Source organism: Lutra lutra, chromosome 1 (genome assembly GCF_902655055.1).
Source record: "Lutra lutra chromosome 1, mLutLut1.2, whole genome shotgun sequence".
Classification (NCBI taxonomy): Eukaryota; Metazoa; Chordata; class Mammalia; order Carnivora; family Mustelidae; genus Lutra; species Lutra lutra.
This window is the reverse complement of record NC_062278.1, coordinates 45936281-45957124: the sequence shown is the minus strand read 5'-3', so window position 1 is coordinate 45957124 and position 20844 is coordinate 45936281. Positions and strand designations below refer to the sequence as shown.

The 20844-nt window shown below is 32.7% G+C and overlaps 1 protein-coding gene across 1 annotated transcript in view; it reads right to left on the bottom strand.

Moving 5' to 3' along the window:
- The window catches only part of EPHA6 (EPH receptor A6), an 872902-nt gene that overhangs the window by 669633 nt on the left and 182425 nt on the right, over positions 1-20844 (bottom strand). The window contains 1 exon segment of the mRNA XM_047722523.1: positions 18303-18966. Within this exon segment, the coding sequence (XP_047578479.1) occupies positions 18303-18966 (664 nt within the window).

The following is a 20844-nucleotide window of genomic DNA, read 5'->3' as shown; positions in this document are numbered from 1 at the left end:
TTAATCCAATCTCTATCAAAATACCATCAACTTTTTTCAAAGAAATGAAACAAATAATCCTAAAATTTGTATGGAATCAGAAAAGACCCCGGGAATGTTGGAAAAGAAAAACAAAGTTGGTGGCACCACAATTCCAGACTTTAAGTTCTCTACAAAGCTGTTATCATCAAGATGGTATGGTACTGGCACAAAAACAGCCACATAGATAAATGGAACAGAACAGAGAGCCCAGAAATGGACCCTCAGCTCTATGGTTAACTAATTTTCGACAAAGTAGGAAAGAATGTCTAATGGAAAATTGGACAACCACATGCAGAAGAATGAAACTGGACCATTTCCTTACACCAAACACAAACATAGGCTCAAAACAAATTAAAGAACTCAACGTGAGACAGGGATCCATCAAAATCCTTGAGGAGAACACAGGCAACCTCTTCAACCTCAGCTACAGCAACTTCTTCCTAGGAACATTGCCAAATAAGTAATACATTATATGTTAATAAAAAAAAGATTTTCTGCACATAAAGAATGAGATAATACTATTATAAAATTTTACATTTTTTTTTAAGATTTTTTTTTTTATTTATTTATCTGACAGAGAGAAATCACAAGTAGGCAGAGAGGCAGGCAGAGAGAGAGGCGGAAGCAGGCTCCCCGCTGAGCAGAGAGCCTGATGCGGGGCTCGATCCCAGTACCCTGAGATCATGACCTGAGCCGAAGGCAGCGGCTTAACCCACTGAGCCACCCAGGCGCCCCTATTATAAAATTTTAAAACACCGAATTGAATTTACTCTTAATTTGTTACAATTACCCTTCTTTTTTCTTCAGTATTAGTGGATTTACAGTATTTCTTCTCAATTCATTGTATTTGTTATGTGAACTTACATGCAGGGAGCTTCTTAGAAAACCAAAACTTACAATAAGCTACTTAATAAGACACAATTGCCAGTGTTTTATTTGATTCACCACTTCGGGATTTTTCTTCTGTATTTCAAGATTAATCAAGATGTTGTTTTTATTTTCACAAGAATAGACAAACTGCAAGATAGCCAAGTATTGCAAATACACTAAAAAAAAAAAAAGAAAGAAAGAAAGAAAAAAAAAAGAGCAATAACTGAAGCCACTCTGAAATTTAATGTAAAAAAAGACTGATTAAAAAAAATTCTCATAACTCAAAAATGCCACTTCTGATAAATCTTACAGTAAAAATTTTCAGTTTCTAACTTAAAAAAATCACATGTTTCTGTGAGCCAAGTGAGCCCAGTACTGCTTTCAGTGACTCAGAGTCACTAAAGTACTTATGGAGTTGTACCTTTTGGATATGGGACCATGTTCTCCAGCACCATCCTTACTAGCAGTGTCTACTCCTCTCCCTGGCCCCTTCCATTCTACATGTGGGTGTTTTAACTATACCTTTTGATTATCATCATGAGCTCATAGCCTTTCACAAACACGACTTAGTTTAACTATAATATGTATATGTATATACATATAATTACATATATGTATTTCTTTTTAATATTATAATTGTTACAACTTGGAGACTGGAAAAGCTTGAATGACATTTTTGTCCTTAAAACACTTAAACTTTTATTCTAAAAGCATCTTTATTTTGCCATTAGGATAGTCCAGACAGAGCCTGAAGGTTCTCCTGTATTAAGAAATGAAGTTAGCTCTAGTCCAAGCCCTCCCAGATATTTTGGGAAAGGATACAGATGTATGTAATGTTTCTCAGAAGTAGTTCCACTGATATTTTTTAGAACTTCTTTAGTGACAGAGCTGAAAAAAATTATTTTTAGTTTTTATCTTTGCACTAATTTTACCCATTTAATAAGCATCACCCTTGCTTTTCTTACAATGTGAGACTTCATAATTAGTAAGCCTTTCTCCTGCAATGCTTTTGATGTTTTATGATATTTTCTTTTTTATCTCCTAACTTTAACTAAAATTTTCCATAAAAAGGAGTGAATGTAAATAACAATGCCAATGATTTAGTAATTACTTTTTTCTACAATAATAAAACTTCTGTCAATAATCTTCTATTTTGATTTACTTATCCTTGGAGGCTTCATTAGATCTACTAATGAACTAGGCATCATTTTAATTAAAATTAATAATTTAATCATATTTATGAATATATATGTAAGACAGACTTTGAAACTTTGGCCATGTGGGATTTCAGTCAAATTTTCATGGCAAAATTAAGACATTTTCCATGAAATACTACTACCCCATGGTTACCAAACAGTAAATAAATAAACATTCATTGTTATCACATTGAGAGGAATTTTCTTAAAAATGCATTTGCTATCTCCTTTAGGAATCCTTACATACTTTGATCATGCCTTTGAAGTAATGTTCCCTTAAAGATACATTTCAGATGCAATGCTAGATTCTCTTCAGTGTTTCATTAATAGGCATAAGAATTGCACAGTATGTTTTCCATTTAGCAGTCAGACCATTAAATTGTGTAAGTAGCACTAATACTATAGTTCAAAGATCACAGTCCCTTTTTAAGAAGGCCAGGTATATGCACACAAAAAAAGAATCTTAAGAGAAAGTGATGTATTAAACAATTGTTTCTCCATTTCTTCCAACCAAGTTTTCGTGTATTTATTCAAGGACATTATTAAAAGAAGGGAGGTTGGTGGGGGAGAGAAGGAGAAGGAAGGAAGGGAGAAAGAAAGGAAGGGAAGAGCTCTTCTATTTGAAGAGCAAGACTCTATTCAAACTGTGAATAGCACGAGATAGAGATTCCTCAGAAATGAGAGGATAATGCTCACCGTGAAATACAGAAAATATATTTTAAGATTAAATGCCAAATGATTTTTCCAAATCCTTAGTCATGATGAATTCTAATGAATGACTAGAATATCTATCTATATCTAACTATATTAAAAGACAAGAATAAGAATGACATAAATGTAATCAAAATTCTATAGAAAAGTTTAATTAGGTACACAGTATAAAAATTTCAAATATAAATGAACATAATAATAAATTATTCATTATGCAGCTGATGTTGATTTCTTCAAAGACATAAATAAAAGAGATGGGTAGGGAGTAGACAGCAAGAAAGAGAAACATAAAAATAAATGAATGACAAAATACAGTAATAATAAATTTGCAAAGGGGCACTATTAAAGATATATATCCCAAAAAACTCATATGCATACATAAAGCATTGCACAACCTGCTTTGTAATTGAAAACTATTATTCTAGATGAAAACAAAGGTTTTTATTACACCTTTAACTGGTGTAATTTATTGCATATCTTAGTATATTAGTATTTTCATTTTATCTTTGTAAAGAGACACTTCAGAATAATCAAAAACTGGGGAAAATTTTTAAAATACTCATTCTAAATATATTTTATAACATAACAAGCAAATATATGGGCTCTAGGTAAGTGTGAAAGCAACAGCTCAATTATTTAAACAGTGTTGTATGGCAAGGTCTGCATGTATTGAGTGGTAGAGATCTCAGTAATTCACAGCAATTCACAGCTCCCAGGATGTAATAGGTATGCAATAAATGTTAAGGTTATGGCCTACGTTAATAAACACATATCCAACATTGCTGAAAGTTCAATAAAACCTGAAAGTAGGGAGAAAAAATGGGAATCTACTGGAAATTGAGTCTTATGGTTCACATAAAATCTGTTTTCTTATAATTTCTAAGTAAAAGACAATCTGAATTTTATTTTTCATTTTTTAAAAGATTTATTTATTTGACAGAAAGAGAGAGATCACAAGTAGGCAAAGAGGCAGGCAGAGAGAGGGGGGAAACAGGTTCCCTGCTGAGCTAGGAGCCCATTGCAGGGCTCAATCCCAGGACCCTGGGATTATGACCTGAAACAAAGGCAGACACTTAACCGATTAAGCCACCCAGGTGCCCCAAAGATTATTTTACACAGAGCATATAAACTATCAACTCACTAATTTTTAACAAATGCATTTTGAGTGTCTAGTATGGCATCTAGTCAAGATATTGCTGAGTGAGATTAACAAGCTAGTATCAAATAGAGTTCTTGAGAAAGGGCTTAAAAACAAACAATACTCTTCTAATGAACACACACACACACACACACACACACACACACACACACACTACATTGTTTTACTAGCTGATCTTATCGCTCAGCGATTTCTGGATTTTAATAAAAATCTAACTCTGTTTCCTAAAATAGATCAATATGAAATCCCCTATGAATGTTTTTGAAATTATATTCCTTGGTATAAATGCTACAATAAATGACTCTGAATAAAAAGATGGCTAGCGTTGGAGGAAAACAGTTCCACTAGAGGTTTTAGTCTATGTTTAATTGTAAAAATATTGTATCCTAATAATTGGCTCAAAATGAAGCAGCCTCTGCCACTCCGGCCAACCTAGTCATCTTTAAGCTTTAGCAAGCACCCTTAGCCTGAGTGATTGATAAACTAACCTTTTTTGTGTGTGTATCTACAGATCATGCATTCTTTCTTAGAAAGAGCAGAACACCTCTGTACAACCCCCAGGCACTAAGGAACCAGACCCCCTTGCAAACCTCCAAGCAAGTCTGTAGTTCACAATTGAGTCAGTACATATTCAAGAGATGTTATAGACTGCTGTACTCCCTTCATTGATTAACTACTCTAAACTCCTTAAAAAAAACCCCTCGGCCAGAAAGAAACCTCTGTAGTTGGACTTTGGCCCTCTCCCCAGGTGTCCAGCCTCCTGAATAAAACTCATATTCCTTTTCAGTCAAAATCCTTTTCCTAAGCATTGGCTTTTCAAATGAAGGGCAGATGAACTTGGGTTTTCATAACAAAAAGAACAAGTTTGATAAATTTATTTATATTTCTCAGGGATACACTAATCTGCCTATAGGAAAGAGGTTTGCAAACGTTATCGGTAAAACAAAAAAAATATTTTAGGTTTATGGGCCATATGGTATCTGAAGCAACTACTTAACTCTGTTCTTACAACTTAAAAGCAGTGACAGACAATATAAATGAACAGTCTTGGCTGTTCTCCAAAAAATTTTATTTACAAAATTGGGTTGGGATGGCAAGCAGGCTATAGTTTGCCAACTCCTGCTACAGGGTATTGCATGATCCTGACAGAGTCTCAGTTGACCAGACTTTTAGTCAGGCTCCTTTAAGACCTCTGCTTAATTAGACCCAACTATGGGCTTTGTTTCTGTTCACACAGTCTAGTTTTAGCAAGAAGTCTTAAGTTTAGAGAGAATTCTTTAACCTCAATATTTGGCCATTTCCTTATCTCCTTATGATACCTCATCACGCTAGTCTGCATTAGCAAGAATCCTACACATCAGTTCAGCTGGAATCATCCCTTACCTCGGATATTTCCTCTTAGTAATTTTCCATCCACTGACCCCCAACACTATTACTTGGCTATAAATTTCCACTTTTCTTTGTTTAATTCGTAGTTGAGCTCAATTCCTCTCCTCTACTGCAAAACTCCCTTATAGTAGTCCCCCTTAATAAAGTCTGCCTTATAGTTACTTAATAAGTGTCTGATATTTTTTCTTTAACAATATCAAAATAATCTAAGATTTTCCTTTGATTGACCAAATTTCATGTTTAATACCTAGATGATGCCTTCTTAAAAAACAAATGAAAAAAACAATTTTGGCTGTACAGTCTCATCCTTTCATACTTTAGTAATGTTTCTCTTTGCCTTTTTTAAAATCCTTCAAAAATTGTTTCATCACAATTGTGAATTTCTATGAAAATTCTAATTTGTATCTTACAAATTAGCATCTTCTAGTTGTAACTTTGCCTTAGGTTTCATTTTATTGCAACGAGAAATTCTCTGTGGGACTGCTATTCCCATAGATTTCCTAAACTAAGGTACAGTGGAGGTTAATTATGCACATTCTAAAGATAGATTACCTCAACAGTTAAGGTAACTATTCCGGGACTTAGTAAGAAGTAGTAATGTGTGCCCTACACCTAAATCATTATTGCTCTACACTCCCCAATCTCAACCCCTATTAAGTAAGAATCACTGTATTAAATAACCCATCTATTTTCCCCATTAATGAATTCTATTTTACCACAGATTGAACTATTTCATGTAATTTAGTCTATTTTTTTCCCTTTCTACCTGGTACCACTGACAAATATTTTTCTTTGGGAGTTAATACTACATATTTTAAATACTTTCCCTTGAATAGATTTTAATATCTGCCGGGGTTCTTGCTCACCTTTACTGTTCTTTTCAAATAAACCATGTGTCATTCCATTTATTATTTCATATAAAATTTATAACTCTTTCTATGAGTTCAAAGTGACTAAAACAATAAGAATTCTCAGTGTGGTTTGTTAGTAATTCTAAATTAACATTTATACCTTCCAAATATTTAAGTTTCTCATCCAGGAACACAGTTTCTCATCCAAGAATTGTTCTGTTCTTTACATCACCCAAAACACATTTGTACTTCATTGATTAGACAGAATATCCTTTTGCCAATGTTTTAAAAATTTAAGAAGAATGTACAACTCAACATTAAAGTAATAATGCATCAAGATTACATAACATTATTGAATCAAAGGTGGGTCTTCTAAGGAGCTATATTATTATATCTCATAAATAGGTTTATAAGAATTTTACAGTTACCTCAATAGAAGCCAAAGAACTTTTAAAAAATTTAGCAACCATCATGAATAAAAATATTACCTAATTAATGTATGCTATTTACAGAATACTTTTGGAAAGTACACAATTAAATACAGTATTTTATATGCATAGCAAATCTGTTCACATTAAGCAATCTGTAATTACTTATAAATATAGCCACACATAATTAAGAAGAGTACACTTTTGGTCATAATGCAATTAGTAAATTAACAAAAAAATCTCTAGGAAAGCTCTCACATAATCCAAAGTCATTGCCATTTCAAAGTTATACCGATTAAAATATTTATAATTAATTTTATTAAAAATATTTAATTGGTTAACATAGAGCTAAATACTATAAGCTTTTTCACTGTGGTATGGTTAAAAATAACCCAACCTGAATTGTAGCTAACCTTTAAAAGAGGAATAGAAATAAAACAAAGAAATTAGGGTATTAGTCATTTTAATAAAAGACAAAAAAATACAGTGATTCTATTTAAAGAATTCTATCCAAAACAATGCTTGTTTATCTCTCTCCAAAGAAACAGAGTTTGAATCTTTCAAGAGGTTTTCATGACTTTTTATAGCAGTCACTTTGATGCTGTCAAATAATAGGAATAAATATTGCTTTCTCCTTGTCCACTGTTGAAGATAAAGCAGAGCTTGTTTTTATACTCCCAGAGTTCCCATCAATTTGGTACTGCATGCTTCTTTATATGGTGATAGTCCTTGTATATAGCAACTGGCAATTGGAAATCTTCATCCCTTTAAATTTATCACCACTTTACAGTTCCCTGTAAAACTGAGACTAAATACTATATTCCTTATCTATTGGAACTCATTCTGAAAACAGATAGTTTGTCTCAAGCTCAGACTGAAAATAATAACTGATTATCAAAGTTTATTGTTCATACAGAATCGCGATGGGAAGCTATATCTATTACTGAATTTTTCTACTATATAGTATTATATGTAAAAAAGGAAAAAAAACAAGTAAAATAAAAGAATTACTTCTTCAAGGCTATGTACATAATTGAGAACACCAGTTATCTATTTAATTCTAAGACATTATTTCAAAGGACTCAAAATGTTAAGGATGTCCCCTAATGTCATCACAATGTGTATTTGAATTTATAGCTAATTCCCAGATAACTTTAGTAACTATTATTATAAATGAAATCAAGAATGCTTTTCTCACAAAGGATCACAAGGTATCTTAAACCAAAGTAAACATATTAGATGTATTTATATTGGATAACTTTTTCTTCTACTTTGTTTCAGCCATTCCTTTTTTCTGTATCAGGTTTTTCCTTTGATGCTTGTTTTTCTTAGAATTATGTTGTCCTTTGAAATATACTTCCCTAGAGCTTAAATATGTAAATATCTGAAAATGCAAATTACTACACTTTTGTTCATATGGAGAATACAGTCAATCATACCTCTGTAGTTCCAATGCCAGCTATGAATATATAATGAAAAAATTTATAACATAAAATTATTCTCAAATTTTAAGATGTATGGCATTATAATTTTACTATTTATAGTTCTTATGATGCTTGGAATATGATTTAGTATGAATTATATACAGATTTAATAAATACAATATTTTGTTATTATATTGTATTTGTATAAAACGAAAAGTGAGCTCTTTCTCTTCTCTGGTAAAATTCTGTCATTATGTCTTCAATATACTACTACATAAATTTCACTGGAAGGTTTATCCTGAATGTTCTCTGCTGCTATTTTGTGGATGCTATGTAGAAATAATCACCCCCTTCTTTAAAATAGTTGAATCCTATTTTTTTCCATGAAAAAAAAAAAAAGGGTTTGGATGTATGCAAGTAACTTTTCTTTTTCTTTTTTTTTTTTTTTAAAGATTTTATTTATTTATTTGAGAGAGAGAGTGCAGGAATACAAGCAGGAGGGAGGGGCAGGGGGAGAGGGAGAAGTAGACTCCTTGCTGTGCAGAGAGCCTATGCGGACTTGATCCCAGGACCTAAGATCAAGACCTGAGCCCAAGGCAGATGCAGTTGGTGAACTGAGCCACCCCAGAGTAACTTTTCTTGTAATGTTTAATTTCATACAATTAGCTTAGTTTTTATTTGGTTTGATGTAACTCTGTTACATAGCTTACATACTGCTTATCTGTTGATAAAAAATTACTGATTATATGTACTGGACATTATAGCTTAATAGTAAATCTCACACTAAAAAGCTTTTACTCTATAGAATATATAATTTTTACAAGTGTGGCAGATGTGGGTAAAATTATGTCACTTCTATGCCAAAACTTTTAAGAAAAAGGTATGCACTCTATATGTTCTCCTTCTTCCACTCATTGGATACAGATAACTATAAAGCCATTTGTAATAATGAAGCAACAAGTGGAAACCATAGAATTCTACAAAGCAGTCAACAACCAGGAACACTTTGGATTCTAATATAAATGAAAAATAAACTACATGTTAAGGTTCTAGAATTTATAATTTTGTCTTTTCAGCTTGTAAATATACATATATATTCTCTTAAAAATATATATCTTCTTCAATTGGGATATACCCAAAACAAAAACTTAAAACATGTAGTATTAGCTTAACAGTCAGAAGCCAAATGATATGTAAAACTGTAATATGAAACTAGACTGATAGAAACCTACATTATACAGTCCTAACTTTCTTGGTAAAATTATATCTGCAATTACTTGGAAAGCAGGTCAAGTGCTAATTTCTTTGTGTTGACTGAAACTTGATGCATCTAACAAGCTATTTCCAGGAACAGATGAGCTCAAGGAATACTAGCTGGGTTGAAAACTTAAAAAAAAAAAAAAAAAGGAATAGAAGAGTATAGAACATTGTGTTTTCGGGATTATAAAAAGATGATTTTTGCCTCTTAGAATGGAGACAAAACTAAGAAAAGAACATCGTGAGTACCAAAAACAGATTAAGACATCCTAGTTAAACCAAGAGAGTCAGCTCTGTGTCTAAGATCTATCTATCCTTATTCTATAATGACTTCAATTTAGTTGCCATTAAGTTGAGAAGAGCTCATGAATAAAGTGGCAAATAGATACATTAATAGATAAGACACACTTGAAAACTAAGTCAAAGAAAGGACTTTGGGTGTGGACTTCTGTGTGTAATTTTGGCACATGGAATCGACAAATAGATTAAAAAGCTACTTTGTGTTTTAGGAAATTTTATTGCCAACAAATTAGGAGTCTGGTCTAAATCGGAGCCTATAGCTATAAATGGTCCTCAAGCTCTCAAAACAGATTATCATAAAAGTATGAGAGCTGTTCAGCCACCAATAACTACTTCAGAAGTTGTCAGGATGATAAAAGAAGCTCACAGATAGTGGAGTCAATGGCCATCCAGAACAATGGGTAAGTGTCTCAATGAATTTAGTGTCATATCTGTTCCGAGGCTGTGCACAATGCCTGCCCATTATTGCTATGGCTGTGTTTATTCTCCTTTCTTAAGGGGAGTTTTCTATTTATTTCAAACACTGTATATTTTAGGTTAGGGTAGGTAGATTTTCTTTCAATCTGTGCCTCACCAGTCAACAAGAAGACCTATTTGAACCTGGTGGAGAAAAATCTGTATCACCAGATATATGAGGATGAGCACATATGTTTTGTGGGTGCAATGCAAACTATTACAGAGATCACTAAGTATCTACAAAAATTGGGACTTCCTCTTCCATGACAGAGAATCATTGTTGGAAAGTGACTACTACTGAGCCAGGGACAGCATTTAACATCTTACCCCTATTTGCAGTTGATTGTGACCATATAACTAGTTCTTACTGCTGGTATGTGGGAAAAAATGATGTGTCTCTTCATATATGAGCTGGTTAAAAAGCACATGTGCCTTCTCTAATCTCCTTTTACAATTTCTGAGCTGGATGCAGCTAACACAGATAACAACTCTGAAGAGATGGTTGGTCTACTAAATGCAAGAAGCCTGGATCCCTGAATCATTGTCAACAAGGAATAACAACATGAATTCTTTGGTAAATTTATTAGTGCCCTTAAGTTTGCTCTATATAAGGCTTCAGGGAGCAGAATTAATGCAACTACAAAACTTCCAAATTAAAAAATAAAAGATACAGAAACAGAAAACAAGTCAGACTATAAGTAACAATTCCAAAATACATACACAATTGACACTAATGCTTAAAAATACAGCCAATGCATAAGATCAGGAAACTAATTTAGACCAGATTGATTTAAAAATTAATTATAGTGTCATTAAGAGCCATGAGAATAAAATAACATCTATAAAAGAGAAAAATCATAAAATACACCAGGCAGAATTTTTTTTTAAAGCAGGAAATTAAAAAAAAAAATGAATAGCAAAAAACAGTGAAGATAAAAATAACTCAATAGATGAGATAAACTTAACTAGATGTAGTCAGAATGAAATTCATAACCTGGACATTAGTGCTAATGTTAAAGTATTTAAAAAAATCAGACACAAAGAGGATAGTATTCCAAGTCTCTAACAAATATATAATAGGTATTCTAGAAATAGAGAAAAATGTAACACATACGCAGGCTTTCTTAGTTTAAAAAAATGCGAATCAGGAAAAAATAAAGGCATACCAGTTACATCATAATGTAACTGAAGACCAAACGTATGAAACCTATAATCTCACAAGTAATGAAAATTAGAAGAACATTAGCAACTATAGTTTTAGTAGATTCTCATGGACGGGGAAATAATATTTTCAGAATGTTGAGGAAAAATAACAACTACCTAGTCTTCCATACCCAAACAAACAATCTTTGAAAAAGAAGGTTAAAATAAAGATATTTTTGGATCTCCACTAAATAAAGAGTTGAAATACTTACAGTGCCTTATCAAAAGATATATCAACAAATATACTTCAGCAAATAGCATGGTAAAACCAGGTAACAGGAGATAACATAGAAAAAAATAGTAAGCATAAAAACTTAATATATCTTGATGTATCTAAGTGTTGACTTTATAAATCTCTTAATTTTGTTTCTTTAAAAAGTAGAACTAAGTTTCAAAACTGGTAGCAATTTCAATGGGTGGCATGGCATACCATATTTAAAAAGTGAATAGAGATGCTAAATAATTTTATCTTCTTTTTGAAATATTTGTGTTAAGAAAGTAATTTTTCTTAATTAAGGACAGCCTCTATAGAAATACAAGGTGTAGCATTCAAGACAGGAGAGAATAAAATAGATACTAAAAATGAAGTTAAAATTTGGTTAAAATAATGTACCGAAAAAGATTGTTTCAAGCTGGTTGATGTTTTAGCCTATTTTTAAAATTGTGACGAAGAACAAAATATAATTATTTAACTTTACTCTTTCTTGGAAATAATACCTTCTATTTTTAGACTCCTTGGAGCCTCTTGATTTCATATTCTTCTCAACCTGGATGAAAGTCGGGAATTGCTTCATGAAAAAGCAGCTTTATTTGGAATTGAAGGTTACATTGTAAGAGTTTATATTTAGTTTTGAGAACCTTTAGAAAGTGAAAATACTATTTGGGCCAGTAAGTATGCCCTTTTATTCTGATCCCAATCTCACCTTTTAGCTTTCCATCATATCCTCAAACCCCTTTATTTAATGCCAGCAAATCTTGGTGTCTCAAAATTTCTTTATGATCTCTGCTTCCACAATCATCTCTGATAACATGATTAGACAGAAGACCATAAACACAGAGCATAAATGTTTCTGAACTGCAGCAGAGGACAGAGTCATGAAGCCTTAATAACAACACTCTTCAGGAGCTCAAATCAATAGCTCTGTCACCAAAGGCCCTGTACATCTCATTCACCTCTGTGAACAATAATGCAACAGTTTGAGAACTGCCACCATCCTTTCCTCCTGAATTTTAAAGCAGCATTAGAGAAAAATAAATAAATAAAAGCATATACCTAAGAAAGAGGAAGAGTTTTTAAAAATCCTCAATATTTCAAAACTTTTATTTTTCCACAGTCAAGTATTATTTTGTTAAATTATATCATGTGATCCTTAAAGGCTTGAAGAATATATCCTTGCAGTACATATGTATATATGTGTGTATATATATTCCCAGCAGGTATAAAAACCCAAACTCTGTTACCTCTGAGTACAAGTGCCACTTTGTCTTAATGAGATTTATTTTAAATTAATATCCAAGAGGAATTTATTAGAAATTCACGTCACTTCAAAATTCACAACTGAACAAAAATTGCATTCAATTTATCATGTTGTTTCCAATTTTTTCTTCCTATGGTTAAAGAATTCTTAGATATATACAGTAAAATACTATTTGATGTAAATTAATGCTTTATGAATCAACATTTTTTAAAATTCAAACCCTTCATGGAATAAATTAAGACAATTAAAACAATAAAATCTGTAACATCAATATGCCCAAATATGATAATTTTAATTATAAACCTATGAGATAAAATTAAAATAGTTATGAAAAATAAATTGAGATTTGAGCCAAGAATAAAAAAAAATGCTTATTATATATAACAGAATAAACTAAATTAGTGTTTGGTTTTAAATTTTAGCATATCTGCTTAATGTACTATTTATGTCTATTTAAAGCTGACTGATAGCAAGAATAAGAGAACCTCACCCTTTAGGTTTCTAGAATTTGTATTTAGATATGCCTTCACAATACTATAGAGAAATGAATCACATGTTCTAAGACTCAGTAGTACAATTTTTAGAATAAAATATAATGATAAATTATTTATATACAAAGAAATACAAATTACTCATAACAAATTGATAGTATGAGTAAATATAGATAAATTCTATTTAAACCAGCTTATTTTGTTTTCCTTACATAGCAGATCAAGAGTTCTCAAATCCATTTAAAGTAAATTATCAAAATCCCTAAAACCTCATTAAATGTTTCATATTTCTCATATTCTTTTTTTTTTTTTAATTATTTATTTATTTGACAGAGAGAGATCACAAGCAGGCAGAGAGGCAGGCAGAGAGACGGAGGAAGCAGGCTCCCTGCTGAGCAGAGAGCCCAATGCGGGACTCGATCCCAGGACTCTGAGATCATGACCTGAGCCGAAGGCAGCGGCTTAACCCACTGAGCCACCCAGGCGCCCCATCATATTTCTCATATTCTACATCAAAGTTCCAGATAAGTCCATATATTTTTCCATTATTCTCAGTAGCCTGAATTTCAGAATAGATGTGCAGATACTGTTTTAATTGTGTTCACATCAAATTCCAAAAAACAAACATGGACAAAAAGGACCTAATGAATGATTAATAACAGGGCTCTGCTAAACTGGTGAATAGGCAGGAAAAGTTAAATCTTCAAGACAAGGGTATGGATGCCTGGAATGAAGAAATGAAAGAGAAACAAAAAGAGAAAATTGAGGAACAGGGGAAAAAATGGAAATAGGGAGGGAAAGCACAAAGAAAAAATATTTAGGCTTTAGTTCTTGGTCTAATATCAATTACTGAGTAACTCTGAGTAATAAAATTCTGTTCTCAGTAATTTAGCATCCTGATTTATAAAATGTGGATAAAGATATCTTTTTAAAGATTTTGTTTATTCATTTGAGAGAGAAAGAGCAAGTAAGAGCGCATAAGCAGGGGGAGTGACAGAGAGGGAGGGAGAAGCAGGCTTCCTGCTGAGCAGGGAGCCCAATGCAGGGCTCCATCCCAGGACCCTGGGATCATGACCTGAGCAGAAGGCAGAAGTTTAACCAACTGAGCCCCCCAAGTGCCCCAGGATAAAGACATTTCTTAGGGCTTTCCAGATCTAAAGCAACCAGATCTACTGCAAGCCTCCTGAAGAAAACATTCCTATTTCACAGAAATGAGAATAAACAGAGCACTCTGTAGGTGTACCAATAGTGTCTGCCTTTAAGTACTAAGTAGATCTTGGTTCTCAGTGCCTTATGATAATTCCTATCAATAAATTTCTTACTCTTAATTACACACATTTTTAAAATACTCCTCCTTTATCTGGCAGCCCTGGTGAAACGGACATACAAACAGTTCCTGTAAATAAGGAGGATGAAAATAAATAAATAGAAGGGAAGGAAGAGAGGGAGGAAGGAAGGAATGGGATGACTCAGAGGGCCAAACCCAAGAACCGCAGAAGGAAACGAAGAACCACAGAGAACCAATCCCAGAGGGTAGAACTGGGATCCAATTAAAGAACATCCCCTGCCTTCATGATAAGAGATCCAGACAACTTTCACCTGGATTTCAGAATCACAGTGGACAAGTGATTGCTGTGTTCCCAGCTCTTAGGAATGGGAGAATCTTTCACAATTATCCTGTTCCTATCCCATGTACACTGTGTGTGAGGAACAATAACTTATCTTTTTAGTTCTTAGTTGTCCAGGTCAAGAGGAACTTGAGCTATGAAGCTTCATTTACATCTGGACCTGATTTTTAATGATGCTCTTCTGTTAAAACTTGATCCCATAATGGAATAAATGTTTGGGAGGATGTGGGGTTTTGTGCATGAAGGAGGGGCATTAATTATGAGAATCCAGAGTGGACTGTGGTATACTGTCACACTGGCAGCTCTCTATAAACATACTTCCTAGTATTCACCCACTTGTAGAGTATCCCCCCTTCATATAGTCACTATTTATTTGGCCATGTGAAAAACTCCCTCTTAAGGTAGCCACAGTACTGTAAAATATATTAGACTAGATTCTTAAATGATGAGACACCACAGACAATGAAACTCTGGAAGAGGAGTGGTCATCTTAGACATTCTAGCTCTGATCAACCTCACAGATGGATTCAGCTGCATTAGTGATCTTTACTTACCCTAAAACAAAAGAACTACCCATTTGAGCCCTGAGAAATAATAAAATAGGATGGTTTTAAGCTAGTAAGTTTTGGGTTCTTTTATCTCAGTAACAATAGAAAACTAAAACATACCACTTACCAAAATGCTTAATAGATAAGTAGTTACTCAGAAATATAAATAGCTCAAATAAATTAGTTGTTCTAACAAAACAGACCATAGGAATGATACAGAGGTGCTGTTTTTCCTTCTCCAATTACACATACACACACACACACACACATCTCACATTACATATGTGACCATATACTATTTGAGCTATGATTTTATTCATGTAAGTTCTAATTAATTGGCCATTGAGCTTACATGTAATTCAAATATTTTGTTGTGAAATAAGTTGTTGACAGAAGGCAATAGAATCTGATAAAAATTATCAAAAGGAAATAAAGAAGCAATGCAAAACATCAAAAACAGACACTTAAATAAGTATTCTCAAATGGAGACTGGTAGGGCAAGCAGGGGTAGTGCAAGATACCTCTTTCTAAAAATGAGGTCTCTACATCCACTCCAGCTTCCCCTGCATTTGTAAATAGCAACTTGTTGTATTAAATTGGAACCAAGCAGATGCGCGTGTTTTTATTAGTTCTCCATATACTTTATCATGAGTTGATTAGAACCACTACTTTATTTATGGATAAGGAAACTGTGATTTCAAAGCTAATAAGCCATGGATTTAGAATTCAAGCTTAATTCTTCCAATTTCTGCCATCCACTATAAGGAGATGATGAACATTTATACTGTACCCACTCTTTCATGTTTCTACAATCAAATAAATTTTAAAAAGATAACAAGCCATAAAGATAGATGACTCTACCAGTAGCTCTACACAGTCTGATAATGATTATCATTTGTCCAAAATCATCTTTACCCAATAAATGAAAGAATTTTAAGGCATATAAATAAGAATGGAATTCACAGAGTAAACATATTAAGAAAAAACCTCTAGCCATCAGTAATTGTCACTACCTCTTATTCTATGATTAATGACATAAAATGTAAATATTTAATAAAAGCTAATCACACAAGTCCTAAGAATTATTCTTTGCATATTTTAAATTCTTTAGCCATACTTTGATCAATGATTGTCCAGCATTGACCTAATTTCAAATATGGCAAAACTACATGGTTAGCATTGTGTAATGTTTTATCCTCAGCTCTTGTTATCCTCTTTATCCTACTGATTATGCTAATATTTCTTTAGCTTATTTTCCAGTGTATAGAAACGTTTTAGAAAGCCCCGTCAAAGAATAATTTCTGACTATTCCATTCTAAATCCTTGTTACGGGTGAATAAAAATTTTAATTCAATCTATATTGGTAAATGTCAATGAAAGACCTTTTAACAATTAAATAGTGGAGGAAAGCTGGTTCATGCTTTATAAAAATTATACTACAGATTCTATGCAAATATTAGTATTTTTAAACAACCAAACATAACCATCATTGGAAACTCGAGTGAGTTTCCACATTCAAGAGCCCAAGTGTTTTATAAATAGATAAAACCTTTAAAAATTCACATGTATTTTTCATGATTTTTAGGTGCATATGAGTATATTTTTTTTCTTATTTTTCTTATTTATTATTTAACCTTTTTAAAGAACTTGAATATAGCAGCAACAAAGAAGTCAATAAATTCAATATGGCACTACAGAAAACAAACTTATAAACCATCTACCATTAAAAAGGAAATATCTGTATTGTGTTCCTATTTCTCAAGTCATAATTTTATTTCAATATTTGTGCTTTGATTACAAGTCCTAAATCCAAACACAATTGATGTATAATATCTTTATGTAAAATTTTTTGAACTTCTAAATGTATAAATTTATTAGATTAGTAAGTCCCACAAAATGATTCACATATAAAGAAACAAATCTTCCATCTTGAAAATTATAGGTATTTTATTATCATAACAATGTGAAAGGTATGGTTCTAAACCCAATTAGCATTGTGTTGTGTTAATATTTCCTGACAGATATTACACAATTACTACTATTACAACAACTAAAAAGTAATTTGTTATATGGCAGGAAATTGTACTTACTAGTAGCAAAAGATAGGGGCACCTGGATGGCACAGTCTGTTAAGTGTCCAACTCTCAGTTTCCACTCAGATAGTGATCTCAGGATCCAGGATGGTAACTGTCTCTCCCTCTTCCTTTGCCCCTCCCTGCCACACATGTGTGTATGAGTGTGTGTGTGTGTGTGTGTGTGTGTGTGCATGTGCATGCATGCATGTGTTCTCACTCTCTCAAATACATAAGTCTTTAAAAAATAGTAGCAAAAGATAAATTACGATCTGACACAGTCAGTATTCAATCACCAAACACATAACATCTGCATAAACTATTCCATATGTTTTTGAAACATATATGTGAATTCCTCACTTATTTAAATATAACTTCATCTTATCTAGATACTATTCAATTAGACAATTAAACATGAAAGAAATCATTGTTTTCAAACTATCTTTAAATGACACATTCTCTATAGGTCATCAAACATGAAAGCTGAGCAAATGTCCATTTTGAATCCCTTTTGTTTTTTGTTCCTGCTATTGATGTTGTTTTACTTTAAAAAATTAGGTGATTATAGCCATTCATATGGCTCAACCATTTCCTCAATATGGAGAAACACTTGTCATGGTATACAATTTATTATACATTTTCATATACACTTTCTGGGAGGAAAAAAATAAGAAAATATGTTATAGTTCATAATTTCTTCCACAATCAATTCTGCCAATAATAGCATTTGAAAATGTATTATTTGAAAATAAATGTAAAACAAATTTACCTGTTTAAAATGTCACTTAAATGCATGATAAATTGAGTGTTTCATTCTTACCGTGACAAGAACCTTCGATTTCTTCATATCCTGTACTGCAGATACACCTTCCAAGGGGAACCAGCCAATCTCCATCAGCTCCACAATATAGTTTAGGAGTATCACGCTCTTCTGCACTCTTCACACAAGAGCCCCTTACTTCAACCAAAGAAGAAGAATCAACCCTTGGGATGGTGTCAGGAAACATAGCCAAGTTTCGAACAGTGAAGGGGCACTTTTTGTAGAATACACGGACTGAGACCAGGGCAATGCATGCCCCAATGTCTTGAAAAGCCAGATAAAATCCTTTCCTTTCTATAGGTCCCACCTCACGAATTTCTGTGTTTAGTTTCAGGATACGATCACCCAAATCCATCTGGGTAAAACTTTCATCAGCAGCAATTGTGTCAATCTTTGTATACTGGCTTGGCTTGAATTTAATTCCGTGGGACTCATCTGATTCCACATAATACAGATTAAATGTTTCTTTGCAAGTCCCCAAAACCCATGGGATGCTGTTACAATCCCTCAATGTAAACTTCATTTCCACATAAATTTTCTGAGCTGCATCACGGGAAATCCAGTTCGTACGAAGCCAGTTGTTTTGGTTTGGTTCCATTACATTGCACACCTGGTACGTATGAATGGGCCTATTGTGTTCATCCATTTCAGTGATAGCATCCCACTGAAAAAAGAAAAAAATTGAAATGATTATAAAAAAACAGGGGGTTAAACAGATATGATTACTTCCAAAATTTTGTTTGAGCAAAGAAACATAAATAAAAAGGATAGAAATGAAAGTATTCAAAGCAACAATGCAGAAGTATTTTAGCTATAAACCTCTAGTTAAGAGTGTAGGTTCTGGACATACCATCTGCCCTGGTGTGAACCTTGCTTTCCTAAATATTAGTTGTATGACCAAGGGCTACTTACTTTCACCTCTTGTTTCCTTAATTGTAAAATGGAGCTGATAATAGTACATGTTTCATAGGGTTGTTGTCAGGCATAATTTACTTAATATATGTAAAGCAAATAAATAGTTCCTGGTATACTGTATGAAGTAAAATAACATCCACTATATGATTAAAGAAATCATACGGTGACACACATACGGTGGTTACCCACCAGCCTCCATATCCAATTTGCCACAAAGTGACATATATTTAGCAGTATTCAATTAAATATTTGCATGTCTATCTGACATGCCATAGATTTATTCAAGAAATACTTATGAGACACTATTCTGGACACCAGGAATATAGCAGCAAACCAGCTGAACCCTACTTTTTTGGAGCTTACTTCAAGTGAGGAGAGACGATAAAACCTGTAAATGAGTCAGCTGAAAAATATGCTTGAAAGGATAATGGGGAAAATTAAGGCAAGGAGATGGAGAAGAGGGTTGACATTTTAAATCAGGTGGCCAGAAAACGCCTTATTGAGGTGGTGACGTTCAAGTGATGTCTTGGAGGTAAGAGTGAACCTTGCCAAGAGGAAATAGTAAGTACAAATACCCTTAGTTAGGAGTATACAGATGTATCTTAGGAACAGTATGAATGGGCACTGGACACACACTACCTAACAGGACAGAAAAGAGAAAGAACAAAAATAGAGCCTTTATAAGCTTTTAAGCACTTTAGCTTTCACTCTGAAGGCATCACTGAATTATCTTCACTTCTACATGTGGACTTTGAGCATTCTGCCATTTATTTGCATAGAAAAACTGTTTATCCTTTTTTACAAATTTAATAAAAATCCCAAGTATCCTGATATAAACTGGTATTGTTGGTATTTACACATCTAAATATTAATTACAAATTACAAATTGAGAATGTTATTGTATTTTATTTGTTTAGTAACAGTGATAATTTTCAATAGATTTAAAAAAAAGTCTGGTAATTTTATAACCTTTTTGAGAAAACATGCCAGTCATCATAGTTTCTCATTTCTATTTAAGTATCCTGGAAACAATAAACTATTTTCTATAGTGATTAAGTACTTTATTTCTTAATATCATACTTCAGTGATTTATAATAAGATTATTTAACACACCCTGTTTGCAGTTTCTTACCTTAATTGGCTATAGAGAGTCACTTAATCAAGACTAGTTGAATTTCAATTAGCAGTTTCCAATAGAATAGCTACTTTCTTCAGTCTATAGGACAGTAACAATGCTAACCATTTTCCGTATCTACTGTACATTTCTACAAAGAAATAATTTATCTTATCATGCAATCTTAAAAACAATCTGCATCTAAAAATTTTGTTTATAAGCTTCTAACTTGAACTTCATAGTATATTTTCTAGGAGAAACAGTAAGTTCCTTTGGAACTGTGGATATAATTTTGCAAAACACCCTTGATAAACATAAGAGTTATCCAATAATCTCATAAAGATACATGTAATTATCCATCTTAATGTTTTTCACCCTAGTGATCATAGGTCTTATCTGACTCTTACATTTAAGTTTAAGGCAAACCAATACCAAACCAACAAAATATCTCATTTTAAAGGCAAACTAACCATTCAGAATATAATCAGTGAAAAACAGGATGCAAATAATAAA